The sequence below is a fragment of the Pteropus medius genome, unplaced genomic scaffold, assembly GCF_902729225.1.
Source record: "Pteropus medius unplaced genomic scaffold, Ma_sr-lr_union100, whole genome shotgun sequence".
Lineage (NCBI taxonomy): Eukaryota > Metazoa > Chordata > Mammalia > Chiroptera > Pteropodidae > Pteropus > Pteropus medius.
In genome coordinates this window covers 49,520,636-49,532,957 of record NW_024349800.1, presented here as the reverse complement: position 1 = coordinate 49,532,957, position 12,322 = coordinate 49,520,636, and the positions used below count along the sequence as shown (strand labels likewise).

Sequence of the window (12,322 nt, the reverse complement as noted above, 5' to 3'; positions counted from 1 at the left end):
TTCCCTCCCGCTGGCCGTGGAGGCTCCACTTTCCCATGAGTTCCCTCCCTACGGTGGAACGTTTCCCGCACCCCTACAACAGAAGCCAAAGGTTCTTCAGCACTTTTATTAAAAACTAGTAACGCAGATAGTGCTCAGGGTATCCCTGGGCCGCTCTAGCCCCGCAGGATTGGGTCAGTTCCAGTTGCGCACGGCCCAGCCCCGGAATGGGAGATGGGGGTCGAGGTTTTCAGGTCCCCAAACCCCACCGATCACTTGCCCACTGAGTCGAATATGATGCGGTTCTGCTCTGCACGCTCCCGCTGGCTCTGCGTCCGCGCCAGCTCCAGCAGGGTCCGCAGCAGGTGGAAGGTGAGGTCAATGGACAGCGGAGGGTCGTCCCGACGAGGCCGCTCGCCTTCGATCGCGGATTCCGGCCGGCCCCTCCCCGCGTGGCGCGGGAAGCGCTCTGCCAGCAGCAAGAGGAGTGAGCGCGCCCCGCCACCCTGGTTCCGAGACCCGGGACTCCAGCGCAGACTCGGGTCCTGGACCTCGGCTGCCACAGCCTCCGGGTTCCACTGGCTGCTCCCTGGGCGCAGCTGTGCCAGGAGCAGCAGCGCTGCCAGCAGCACCGAGCGTCCCGCCAGCCTCATGGTGCCACCGCCCCTGGACACATAGGGGCAGCTCAGGGTGAGGTGTGCTTGGTGAGTCGCAGGTGGCGCCACTCCCCTTCCCGCGCACATCTAGCGCCCACACCAGCCCCCTGCAGCTGCCGCCCGGTGCCCACAACCTTCCCTGCAGTCCCAGCCGCTGCCCAGTCCTGTGCCACCCTTTCCTACTTCCCTCCCTCCCGTCTCCCTCCCTCCCTTCCTCTTAGCGGGTCTCGGTGGGTGAGGTGAGTGCAGAGTCCTGGTGCTCAGGGAGTCTGGGTGGATGCTCCGAGCCACTCACAGGTTGCCAAAGAGCGAATGGACAGTGCGGACGGAGCTCCAGTCTCTGTCCCTAGGGGCGGGCTGAGGATGCCTTGGGAAACACGGGGTCTGTCCCGGGACCGCCGCCAGCCTTATATAGCTCCAGGACAGCTCCGACTGACGTCAGCGGGGAACATGCACTGATTGTAGAGCAATGACGGCACGACTTCGAGTCCAGCGGGTGGCGAGACCCCCAGGGGCACGTCTCTGGGGCTTACGCTGGAAGCGACAGCAGACTCAGTGAGTGAGAAGCTGGCTAGGGCATAAAGATTGCTCTGGGAGCCACAAGAGTCCTTCACCGGCTTAGAACAGTATGCAGTGCCTAGGGCTGGTTCCCAGACCAGAGTCCAGATCACCAGTCTTCTTTGGCACATAAAAGGGTGGCTGGATCGCGGGGCTGTCCGTGGTGCTGAGCCTGCCCTTTGTCTCCAGAGGGGCCAGAGGCATTGGGAGAACGCTGTGCTGCTCAGACCCAGTTCCTTGCCCTACCTACCAGCTGTGTAAACTGAGGCAATCAGGAGTGCAACCCTGGCACTCAGCCATCACCATGGTACCCAGCCGAGGCAGGCTGAGTCAGTCAGAATTCTTGATCTTATTCTAGCCCCAGGACCTAAATTCTAGGGTTGTCTGAGTGAAACACCATAAAAAAAGGGTTTCTGGCCTCGGAAGTGCTTTCAGATCACAAAAGGCTGGTCCATCTGCATCTGAGTTTGCCCCAAAGTGTTGGCTTAGCCAAGTGAATATTTTTCCTGAGAATCTCAGCAGCAGTATATCTTTGACCTCTACGTTAAGAAAGTGAGGAAATATGGTATCTTAGTCCATTCAAGCTTCTTTAACAAAAGTACCACAAACTGGGTAGCTTATAAGCAAGAAATATTCATTTCTCATAATTCTGGAGGCTGAGAAGTCCAAGATCATGGCACCAGTAGATTCAGTGTCTGGTGAGGATGTTTACTGGTTCCACAGCAAGATGGCATTTTCTTGCCGTGTCCTCACGTGGCCCATGAGGGCTCTGCCCTACTCCCTAATACCATCACCTTGGGTATTAGGTTTTTCACCATATGAATTTGGGGTGTATTCAAACATTCAATCTATAGCATGTGGGTTGAAGTTTCTATTCTGCCACTAACTCACGTTGTGGACTGGTCACCTCACTTCTATGGACCTCAGTGTCCTCATCTGTAAAAGAAGATTGGGCTTGGTGGTCTCTAACTTCTGTCCATCTCCAGAAACTTTGACTCCACTGTATTTTTGTTGGGTCTTACTCATTGCCTCTGGATTACATGTTTATAATATATTTATGGAGGTTTCACCTAAAGGGTTTGAGGGAGTCCCCAAAGAAGTGGAGCTATGTTAGGGCTGGGAAGGGTTCGAGAAACAGAAGTATCTATGAAAAGCAGAGATGAGTGGCACTGGCTGGAATATGGGTATAAGCTAAGTTGACAAGATCATATAGTTAAATATTTATGGAGTGCCCACTATGTGGTTAGCACAAGACCATTATAAAGGTTTCAGTGAATTCAAAAAGGAGTCAGTTTATATTTTAGAGCGAAATGGACCATTTCATTGTGCTAACCCCATTAAGTTGTGACCAGCAACCGAACTCCATGAAAACCAATGTGCCCACTTTGAGGATGTCATCTGACCAGAGTTAAGCTGTATCACTGCAAGGTAGAAGCAGTGGAGTGAGGCAGACCTAGAGCCGATGTGCCTTCCAGGACAGGTAGGAGTTCCAGATGACAGCAACACACTGGACAATAGCCAACCTAAGGAACAGGAATGGCATCGTGAAGAAGTATAAGGAGAAAGCAAGAGTAGCAGAGGGCGAGGGGAGAGATGGGAAAGCATAATGGAAAAGGAGGGATTATCTCTGGGAACATCCAGATTTACATCTCCTTCCTTCAGCCCCCTGTGGAGACAAGTGGCTCAGACCAGAGGACAACCAGCTCAGGTTCTGGTGCTGTCCCAGAGGTCTGTCTCCTGGATAAGAGCCTCAAAGTGAAATACCCTCAGCAGCCATCTTGTCCTGCATGGCTCTGTTATTCACGCTCCTGTCCAGGCTCCTTCTAAATACACGCGTCTCTCTGCCTTGTACCAGCTGAGAAGCTCTCATCTTCCAAAAATGTACTCTCCACCATAGAAAGTAGCACCCCTTTTTTATGTTTTAAATTGACCCTGCTTTAGTTTCAAAGACGGTTGCAAGGACCCTAATGTTTGAAATTTGGTTCATAAGTCTATATTCCTTTTAGCTATGCTATTTATGTAAATCTTAACCATATCCCCTCTGAAGTGTTTCATATTTGTTTCCCCTGTTCCTAAAGCCCCCTCACTTCCATAATTTTAACTACTCATCCTGAGTTCTACTATATTTTTATCGCAGGTTCGGCACTACCTTTATCATTAGGGTAAAATAGTACTTTGCAGTGGACTGAGCTGATCAGGTTCCTCCATGGTGCTTTGGTCTGCCTTTCTAACCTAGGCTGTAGCCACACCCCCCGCCACCCCAGGCACTGTTCCTGCAGCAAAGGTAGAGAGCTCAAGTGGGATGGAGCCCAGGATTGTGGAGCTGGACCCTCCCCAGGAAGATAAAGGTCAGTGGGCTGACGCACTAGGACAGATTCTGTCATGAGTAAGAGGTTCTGAATAAAATGCTCAGGAGTCTAGGAGCTCTGATCAGAGCAGAGTGTTCTGGGGGGGTCTAAAGTAGCTCAAGGTTGAATGAGAATCATTTTATCTACAAGTGTTCATAATGTGGCTTTCCTTGAAGGGTGGGGGAGGGATCTGTCATACCTGTAATGAAGGGGGACCAGGTAGAAGTTGGCTAGCTGCACAGCAGGCCAGAGCTACAAGAGAGAGAAGGTAAATGTTGGGGGGCTGCATTCATCACCTGACCTTAGACTCATTGCCTTGCCTGGTCTTTCTCCAACTTCTGAAAACAATAACAAGTTGAACAGCTGGGTGACTGCTTCCCTGAGTACGGTGCCCACACTGGAAATGAGAGAATAATCCCCATCGAGGGATTACTATGTCAGGAGGACCCCCAATCCCTAGGCACTTCTGGACTCAAGGAAGCAGAAGAGGCACTGGAGGTGTCAGCTCTTACACAGTAGTTGGTGAGGAGGGCATCGGGATAATCCTGAGGAGACAGAGAAGGAAGAAATGAACACCTGTACTTCCAAGCAGCCACCACCCCCTAGTCTGAATATCACACGCAGACTTCTGTTCAAAGAGCACACTCCTGCACCACACTCCCCTCAGCTCCGTTCCTCCAGAGCCTGGGACTCTGCTTGCACTTCGGCCTGTCTCACCCCCGTGAAGCCTGCCTCGCACCCCTGGGCATGCCAGTCTGCCAGCCAGACATCTTCCCCACCACACCTGCCCAGCTCACCTGCTGGAGTTTGGCCCAATTGTCCTGGGCTGACAGTCCATTGAGTGTCCCTACCAGTGGGAGGAAACAGCCTAGAAAACATGGGGCAAAGGCCCCCTAGGAAAGAGAAATTAGAGCTGTGAGCACCTAAACCCCATTCTCCCCCAGTGCAGCACACCCTCCCCAGTACCTTTTCTCCCACTCACCTGATCCAACAACATCTTTTTTAGTGCGTCCACCTTGGTGGTGCCAGGGATGAGCCGGTCTAAAACCCTGTACCAGCCTCCTACGACAGGGCCCTGAAAGTAAACCCCAGGGAGTGGAGCAGGGATGCAGTGAGGGGACCAGTTGGCTTTTATATCACAAAGCTCCTCCCCTGAGTATTAGAAACCAAATTCCAGGGCAGGCATATACTTGAGGCTGGCTTAGATGTGAGAAAGGCCAAGGGAAACAGACCACTGTCCAATCCACCGACAGTCCTACTGTGGGCAGAACTTACCACAAAGCCACAGCCCAGAGAGGCCATGGTTAAGGTCCGGCCAATCTGGTGTTCCTTCAGACCTCGCCTCTCCACCAGCTGCTGTGAGATAACATCACCCAGGCCCATCAGGGACCCTGTGTGGGGTACACAGATGTTGTCAGGACACCTCCCAGAATGGGCTGCCAGTCCAAGGAGCTTGTTCTGCTGAGCTGAACAAGGCTCTGGCGCTCTGGACCTAAGGGGCTGAATTCTGGGGCAAATGGCCAGTCCCTTGCTGCTGCTTCAAAGCTCTCCTCTCCCAAGGATGGGGACACCTCATGTGTGTCCTGTTAGAAACTAGGATGAGCAGTCTTGAGCAGGCCAGGGCCCAAGAACTCTGCATTGAGCAGTCAAGGGGAGTCAGCATCAGAAACTTCGGCTAGAGGAAGGAAAATCTAAGGTTCCAGGGGCTGAGAACCATGGACTGCCAGAATTGGAAAAGCCTTCCAGATAATTTCACCCAAACCTTTTACTTTAGAGGTATGGAATGAAGTTCTGGGACTTCGCATAACTAGTAAGCGGCAGAGACAAGGAAAAAACCAGGTGGCTTGATTTTCTAGACATTTTTTCCAGGATACCACACTATGAATAGATCATGTGTAAAACAGTAAGGAAAACTAAGGAACCTTTACTATTTTCCCCCAGCCCAAAGCAAGACTGTAGCCAATGTCATTCACCTTGGTCTTGGGGTCTCTATTTGTGGAGAACAGCCAAGAATAACTGTTTTTCTAAATATGAGTAGTCAGATGGTCCCAGGCAGGATGATGACTGGTTGAGCTGGTAGGCAAGCCCACAGGGAAGAGTCCTGGCCACCTCTTAGCACAATCAGGTAAACCCAGATTTCCCCATTCACAACCTTAGGTTGAGCGGGCAATAGGTATTACAGTCATTTCTCCCCCAGAGCTTTGCAAGTGCTTCCCCTCCCCTCACCTGCACAGATACCCAGCTCTAAGAAGCCCTTGTCAGACATCCGCACCCAGAATTCATCACTATTTACAGAGGCCGCCCCATCAGTTATGGTGGTGTGATGATTTCTAGCAAACACACTTATAGGGCTGCTTGGAGTGACCGTATGATCTCCAGCTCGCCTGTTCATCTCACTGAGTAATGAGAGTCCCCCTCCAGCCCTGTAGCCACCACCATCCCTGTGCCCTCAATTAGCGCTGGGCAAACACATCCTTCAACCCCTTTCCTTGGCCCGGAGCTGGCTCTGACGTCTGTGCTGGCTGCACACTCACTGCTCTTCCCCCGCATCTTCTGCACAGCCCTGCCCCTGAGTAGCCTCATCAGAGGCAGCTGGGCAAGGCTGAGAGCTGGGGTGGGAGCTGGGGGACTGGTAGGTGACCTAGGCTACTGCTGCTGGCACTCTCAGACATGGAGAAACTCTGGGACACCCAGCACACCCATCAGCCTTGCCTCTCCTCTCCCTGAAACTCCCAAAGAGGTGGAAGTTCTTTCCAGAACACAGCTAGACACACCCTCCAAGAGGACAAGGACAGAATCCTAGACATCTTTGTTCTCTTCTTCCCCGCCACACCTAACCAAGCCCCTGGCAGGTGCTCAGAAAATAGACCAAGGAAGAATGTCAAACGTACTGCCCCAAACAACAGGACTACTCTGGGAAAGGCCATGAAGACCTCTAAGTTTAGTCCAAAGGACCACATGTCAGGCTCAAGGTGTGAGGACCAGTGGGACTGAAGGCTTATTCCCCACAGTTAGCACTTAACTCCCTACCCCTCTCCCTGACAACTTGGGGCCACCAGTTGTACTCCCAGGTAGGAGAGGGAGCTGCTGTGGCCATGCATGAAGAGAATAGTGGCCCTGAGAAGGCCCCGGGGGGCGGGGGGCGGGGGGGCTCGGGGAGGCGGGATGAAACAGAAAGGCAGTCACTTCTTAAATGAAGACTAACAGTTTGACGTTCTACTTTGGCAAGATGCTTAGGCTTTACGAAGGGGTCTCACACATTTAATCGTCACAAAAGGTCTGAGAGATAAGGAGTCACACCTCTATTTAATGTTTTGAGAGATGAGGTGACTTGGTAAGGATTGGAGCTGGGGCCTAAACTCAGGTCTTCTCTTGAGGAGGAGCAGGAGGCCAGGGGATTCCCGGCATAGGCTGAGACTTGGGCTCAGGGGCCAGAAGGTGCCAAGAGGCTCCTGTGGCCGCTAGGACGTGCCTGCCCATACCAGGCCTCAAAGGTCCACATATTAAAGATACTTCCTGGATTAGTGAACTTCCTGTCTTTTACTTCCCAAAATGTGACCATCTCTGTTCCTTGTCACCTGTGGGGAGTGTAGCAGCAATATTCCCAGGAAAGAAAAGAGTCACAAAGAGAGGTGTGTGTTTTCACTCTTCATGTTGCCAACAGTCACACAAGCTAAAGGCAGAGCAGGAATGAAAACCACTCTCTGACTTCTAGCCCCATAGTCCGGGAAGGCTTTGAGAAAGATAGGTTCCGGGCCTCCAAACCATGTCCATCAAGCCCGAGGGATACCGAGTGAAAAGGCAGCAGTAGGAGTAGGCGGTGTGTAGCCCCGTAGCCCTGCCAGTCCTGTCCATTTCAGATGGAACAGTGCCCAGAGGTTCTTCCTCTGCCTCTAAGCCTCAGCAACTCCAGGGTGGTCTATGGCTTTGGTCCCAGCAGAGAACGAGGCCTGCATTTCTGGTCCAAGTGATTGAGTAGGAAGTGCTGACATTCAGATTCCTTTTTCCACCTTCCCCAACCCCAAGCACAAGCAGACCCAAACCACCCCTGGTTCTGGGAGTCTTCCTGGGCATATTTGGTTGGTCTGGATTTTCCAGTGCTCTGGCTTTCCTTTCCTTGGACTTATTTCCAGGGGGTTGGGACTGGAGGCCTGCAAAGACATACTGCCCGTGCCCCAATGGGGTAGGGTGAGGGGGCTGCTGGGCAGTGATGCCCCAATGCCAAGCTGGGCACAGAGCCCAGCAGGCAGACGCTGCTGTGGGCGTGACATCATACCCTTGGGTAAGTGCCAGTTCTCATGCCGTCACTTGCCACCGGATTCAGCAGAGTCGGGGGGTGGGGTGGGGGAGAGCCTGCCTCTGAACACAGTTGTATTTGGGACCAACCCCCGTCCACTAGTAGAAAAAGCCCCAACTTCCACATTCCCTTCCTGGGCACAGGTGCGAATAAGTTCCTTATTTCCTCTATTTTGTTCCTCTTCTGGCTTTTGTGCAAGAAAATAAAGTGTTAATGGAAGAGAAAATGCTGAGGGTCGAGAAGCTGGAAAGAGGAGCAAGAAGTGTGTCCTTGAGTATAGGAGCCCTGGGTCTCCAGGTATAGCTATTGGTATAGGGCCAGCAGTGATATTGACTCATTCCTCCCCAGAAGCTTCCAACAATGAAATAGCTGCCTGGCACAGGGTATTGGTCTGGCAGAGCCCTGAGGGAGCTGAAGCCACACACTGAAAGGGGAGAGTATATCCTCTGGGATTGGTCTGAATGCTCTCCCCATTCCTGGCTTGAATCCATCCTACTGCTAGAAAATGAAACAAAATGGAGGGTTCTGCAGCTTGTAAGGTCTCTAAGCCCGGACCAGCTGAGGCTACACTCAGCATTCTGGGCCCCCTATAGTCCAAAGTGCAGGGCAGTGCATTGAGAAGTGCCCTAGGTTCTAAAGCCAGCTCTACCATTAATGATGTGAGACCTCAGTGCATGTCATCCCCTGCCCCTTGCCTTAGTTTCTTTCTCTGTAACATCCAGGACTAGACTGGATGAGCTCTTCTATCCTGGCTTAATTCAGACTCCAGAGAAACCGGTGTCTTCAGAAGCTCAGCTGCTCCCACGGCAAGACCAGGGTGGCCTAAGATGGATGGAGCTGGGCCCTGGGCCCAATGGAGACTGGAAAGGCCCTAAAGAAAGGATAGGAGAAGGCTGACTCAGATTCTGCAGAACACAGAGCAGAGCTCTGCCCAGGCTGTCCTGTTCCTGACTCAGGCTTGGCCTAAACTGGGTGTATCAGACACTTCTTTTGAACCACTTCAGATTTTCTTGATTTACTTTTCTCTTACTCCAGCCACTACTGCAGTTCAACCTGATAGATTCTTGCCTCAGGCTTATGCCACACCTGGGGACTTTGTATGTGCTACCTGGTGGCACATGGGTGTTAGCATCCCATGTGGCGAACCTTTGACCAATGTGGGATGGGAGCTGGTGAACAAAGATTTCTTCTTTTCTCCAGAAAAACACTATTCACCTATGTAGTCCTAAGAGGCATTTCAAAGAGCTTCTCAGTTTTAAGGGACTGAGCAGCCAGGTGCCCTAAGCGGTGTCCAGTTTGATAATGTATCCGTCCTTATATTAGCTCTCCCTCTTTCTCCCCGTGGGAGTCCTTCCTACTCCCTTACAAAGTACCTGCACAGAAGCTTCTGCTTTTTGGAGAGCCTAGGCTAATACAGCTGTCCATGTTCAAATTTATGGCAAGTAGGACAAACTCAATCCTGGGTTGCCAACACTCATAGAAAGGGCCAACCCCTGGAGCCTTTATTGAATATTTTTTAATCTCTAAAGCCTTTTCATAGAGATAATCTCTACGTCAATTCTTTGAGGTCACTACCCTCAAGTTCTATATGAGGAAACTGAGGCTCGAAGAGGGTTATTGACTTGTTCACGAAGCTTCTAAGTGCTATGGCTCTGAGATTTGAATCTTGGTCTTCTAACTCCAAGTCTGAACTCTCTATTCAATTTTCCAATGTGATGAAGCTATCCCATGGGACTTTAGGAACTATTGTGCTAGAATCTAAAAACAGCTTGGTGAGCAAGTCCTACCTCCTCCCTTTATTTGTAGTTTGATCAAATACACTGAGCAACAGGGAAGAAAAAGTTTGAAAGGTTTGAAAAGTCTGAGAAAAGTATTATCTAGAGGTTGCTTCAGGGCTGAGCTGAGATGTCGGCATAGCCTCAGAAAGACTTCAGGTGTGGAGCCACAAGGCTCTAGAACCAACAGACCAGCACCTCAGTTCAACTACATATCTGCACTTGGATCTCTTGGAGCTACAACTCCTGCCCTTGACAGCTGCAGATGCCTTGAATGGGGAGACACAAGAACTATCATTCCCTCCCTATTCTTGATAGCCATGAGGGGGAACCTTCCTTCCGGCAGTGAGGGGCCCTAAGGGAATCTGAGGCTGGGCAAAGGGCCCAGCGTGTCAGTTCCCATCACAGCTACACAGTCCAGCATGAGTCACCACACACGCAGCCAGGTGAGTCATGCAGGGTGATGGACACTCTGAGGACAGGACATAGGGTGGTTGGGCACGGGAGGCTGGAGAGAGGCCCAGGAAGGGGCAAAAGAGTCCTTCCCTTGGTCAGTCACCCACTGAAGTTTTTAGTGCTGATATGGGGCTATTCCAGTTACCAAGAATGCTGTTCTACCCTTTCAGTAGTCCCTTGCCCCTCTCATAGTCTTAATTAGAATCCTGTTCCCTTCTCCGAATATAGGCAAGACCCCTTCTTAATCTGCTCCCTCTTGCACTGCCCCAAGTCATAGTCCTTCTAATCCTTACCCTTATAAAATTTATCTCTGTGCCATCCCCTCTGACATTAGCTAATCTGCAAAATGAAAATGGTAACATATGCAGATAACTCACTGTGTCACCTTTGTGAGGCTGCTACTAAGTCACCAGATTTGTAGTAAAAATAAATCAAAAGAAGTGTCTGATACACCCAGTTTAGGCCATGACATAAGCAAAGCTCAGGAAAGTGGTTTTCTCTTGGGATGTATGAATTAGGGACAGGTGCTCAAGGGGTCTCAAAGCTGGGTACTGATATAGGAATATTCAGTTTTAATATTTAAACTGTACAGATATGCCTTAATCATTCTTTCACATGTTAAGATATATTTCGCAATAAAAAATACTGAGAAAAATAAATTGGGGTAAGATTCTTGATTCCAGCACTTGTTAGATTGTGATCTAATGTGGACTCAAGTAATCCTAGCTCACAGACTTTTGTGGGGACTCTACGACATAATGTGTGTTGAAAGTGATTTTCACACTGTAAAATATTAGAGGAGCATTTCTTACGGTTAATTTTCTAAGTTAAGGACTCCTGGGGCAATGCCTTTATCCTGAAGGGATGATTCCTCAGCTTTTTGAGGACTTTCAGATCCTACTTTACAGCTAGGCCAACTACGCATATCCCTTTCTTTAAGAACAGCTTCGGGGACTCACTCTCTAAAACAGACTGGGGACTGCTTGGAGTGAGAGACAGCTAACGTTTCAAACCCATTGAATAGAAGCAAAAAGCGAGGAAGGTGTGGAGGGGCGAGTTTCTGCCTCCCAAATTAGCCTGCTCTGGTTCCACTGAGGTCCCAGAGGTACACTCACCAGCTGTCAGGAACTGTACTTTCCATGGGTGAGCAGAGAGGGCCCGCTGGTATGCCCGCCAGAGTGCCATGCTTCCTGTCAAGCCAAGAAGAGAGGGGGTCACCCCTGTCATTCACCCACAATTAAAAAGACGCTTGACTCTCCCTGTGTCCACTCCCTCTCTCTCTCCTGCTTTTAATACGTCTGTCCTAAAGGAACGGAGGCCTCAGGAGGAACGCTTCCTGGGAAGCTTCCTGTCACAGGGGTCTCTTGAGACAATCGGGGAAGACAGGAAGGCTGTGGGCGACTATCGAATACCGGTGGCAGCCACCCGCCACCCCACCCCCAGCCCTGAAGCAGAGCCACTGGGGACCTCCATCCCGACCAAGGTACTCAGAACAAGTTTGCTCTGGCTTTCGCCCAGAGCCTGGTCGGTCCCCAGATTCAGGTTTAGAACCGGCCCGCATCCTTCCTGAGTCCGTCTCCACACTAGAAATAGGGCCTATCACTCCCTCGTCCTGGAATTGTCACTTGTGCTGTGGAATCTCGTGGCTGGCGGAGCTTTATGCTTTGAGCCGGTAAACGCGGGACAACACAACTCACCTAGGCGCGAGCTCGGCCCCTTCCGTGTGACGTCAGCGGGCGAAGGGACTTCCGCTTTGAGCCCCGCCCCGCCCCTTCCTCCTGTTTAGCCAGGAGGCTTTCCCCTGCAGCCAGCGGCTTAGCTCAGTCTGTGTGCAATCCCTTTTCCAAGTGGAATGAGCCGAGTCTTGGTGTGGACCCCGCCTGGCATACTTGTCACTTGGGTCCGATTTCTGCCTCTTTTTGACGCTTCTCCCATGTTTGGGCGTCTTAACCTGGATAAACCCTCAGTGCTCCTGCGCTCCGGAACTGGCCGAGGTCCTGACTTCCTTCTCAGTCTCAGGGATTCGTATGGAAACTATAAACCGTGCTTAAATGCGAGCGTGTGTGTTAATTTTTTAGTATCTCTAGGTTCTTCGCTAGCCTCAATTGTGAGCTCCTGAATGGATGGAACTGAGTCTTGTTCATATCTGTCGTCCTCGTAGCAAGTAGTTCAGTGCTTAGTCCACAATAACGTTTAGAAATGATGCGTAAAGGTAACTCCTCCATGGAAAGCATTGAGATCACAGAATCTCAA

General features: G+C 51.1%; 1 protein-coding gene across 5 annotated transcripts; it reads right to left on the bottom strand.

Annotated features, from left to right (window-relative positions):
* Positions 1 to 92: 92 nt before the first annotated feature.
* On the bottom strand, positions 93 to 11,819 carry LOC120621844 (protein Mpv17). 5 transcript variants are annotated; one of them, XM_039887560.1, is made up of 8 exons: positions 11,767 to 11,819; positions 11,185 to 11,259; positions 4,817 to 4,932; positions 4,524 to 4,616; positions 4,339 to 4,434; positions 4,054 to 4,086; positions 3,741 to 3,793; positions 2,460 to 2,716 (listed from the first exon to the last, which is right to left on the bottom strand). In XM_039887560.1, exons 2-8 carry the CDS (start codon positions 11,252 to 11,254, stop codon positions 2,647 to 2,649), a joined length of 531 nt encoding a protein of 176 aa, XP_039743494.1. In that variant the 5' UTR covers positions 11,255 to 11,259; positions 11,767 to 11,819; the 3' UTR covers positions 2,460 to 2,646. The 5 variants fall into 5 exon arrangements, with proteins under 5 accessions (XP_039743497.1, XP_039743496.1, XP_039743494.1 ...); XM_039887561.1 differs by lacking the exon at positions 11,767 to 11,819 and adding an exon at positions 11,695 to 11,759; XM_039887559.1 differs by lacking the exon at positions 11,767 to 11,819 and adding an exon at positions 11,549 to 11,698.
* Positions 11,820 to 12,322: the final 503 nt, after the last annotated feature.

Coding starts and splice junctions, on each gene's coding strand:
- LOC120621844 (XM_039887559.1), bottom strand. CDS start 11,630: ATGCGGGCCGGTTCTAAACCTGAATCTGGGGACCGACCAGGCTCTGGG. Junction 4,435..4,523: donor AAAAGATGTTGTTGGATCAG/GTGAGTGGGAGA, acceptor TCTCTTTCCTAG/GGGGCCTTTGCCCCATGTTT. Junction 2,717..3,740: donor CTGGTCCCCCTTCATTACAG/GTATGACAGATC, acceptor CCTGTTCCTTAG/GTTGGCTATTGTCCAGTGTG.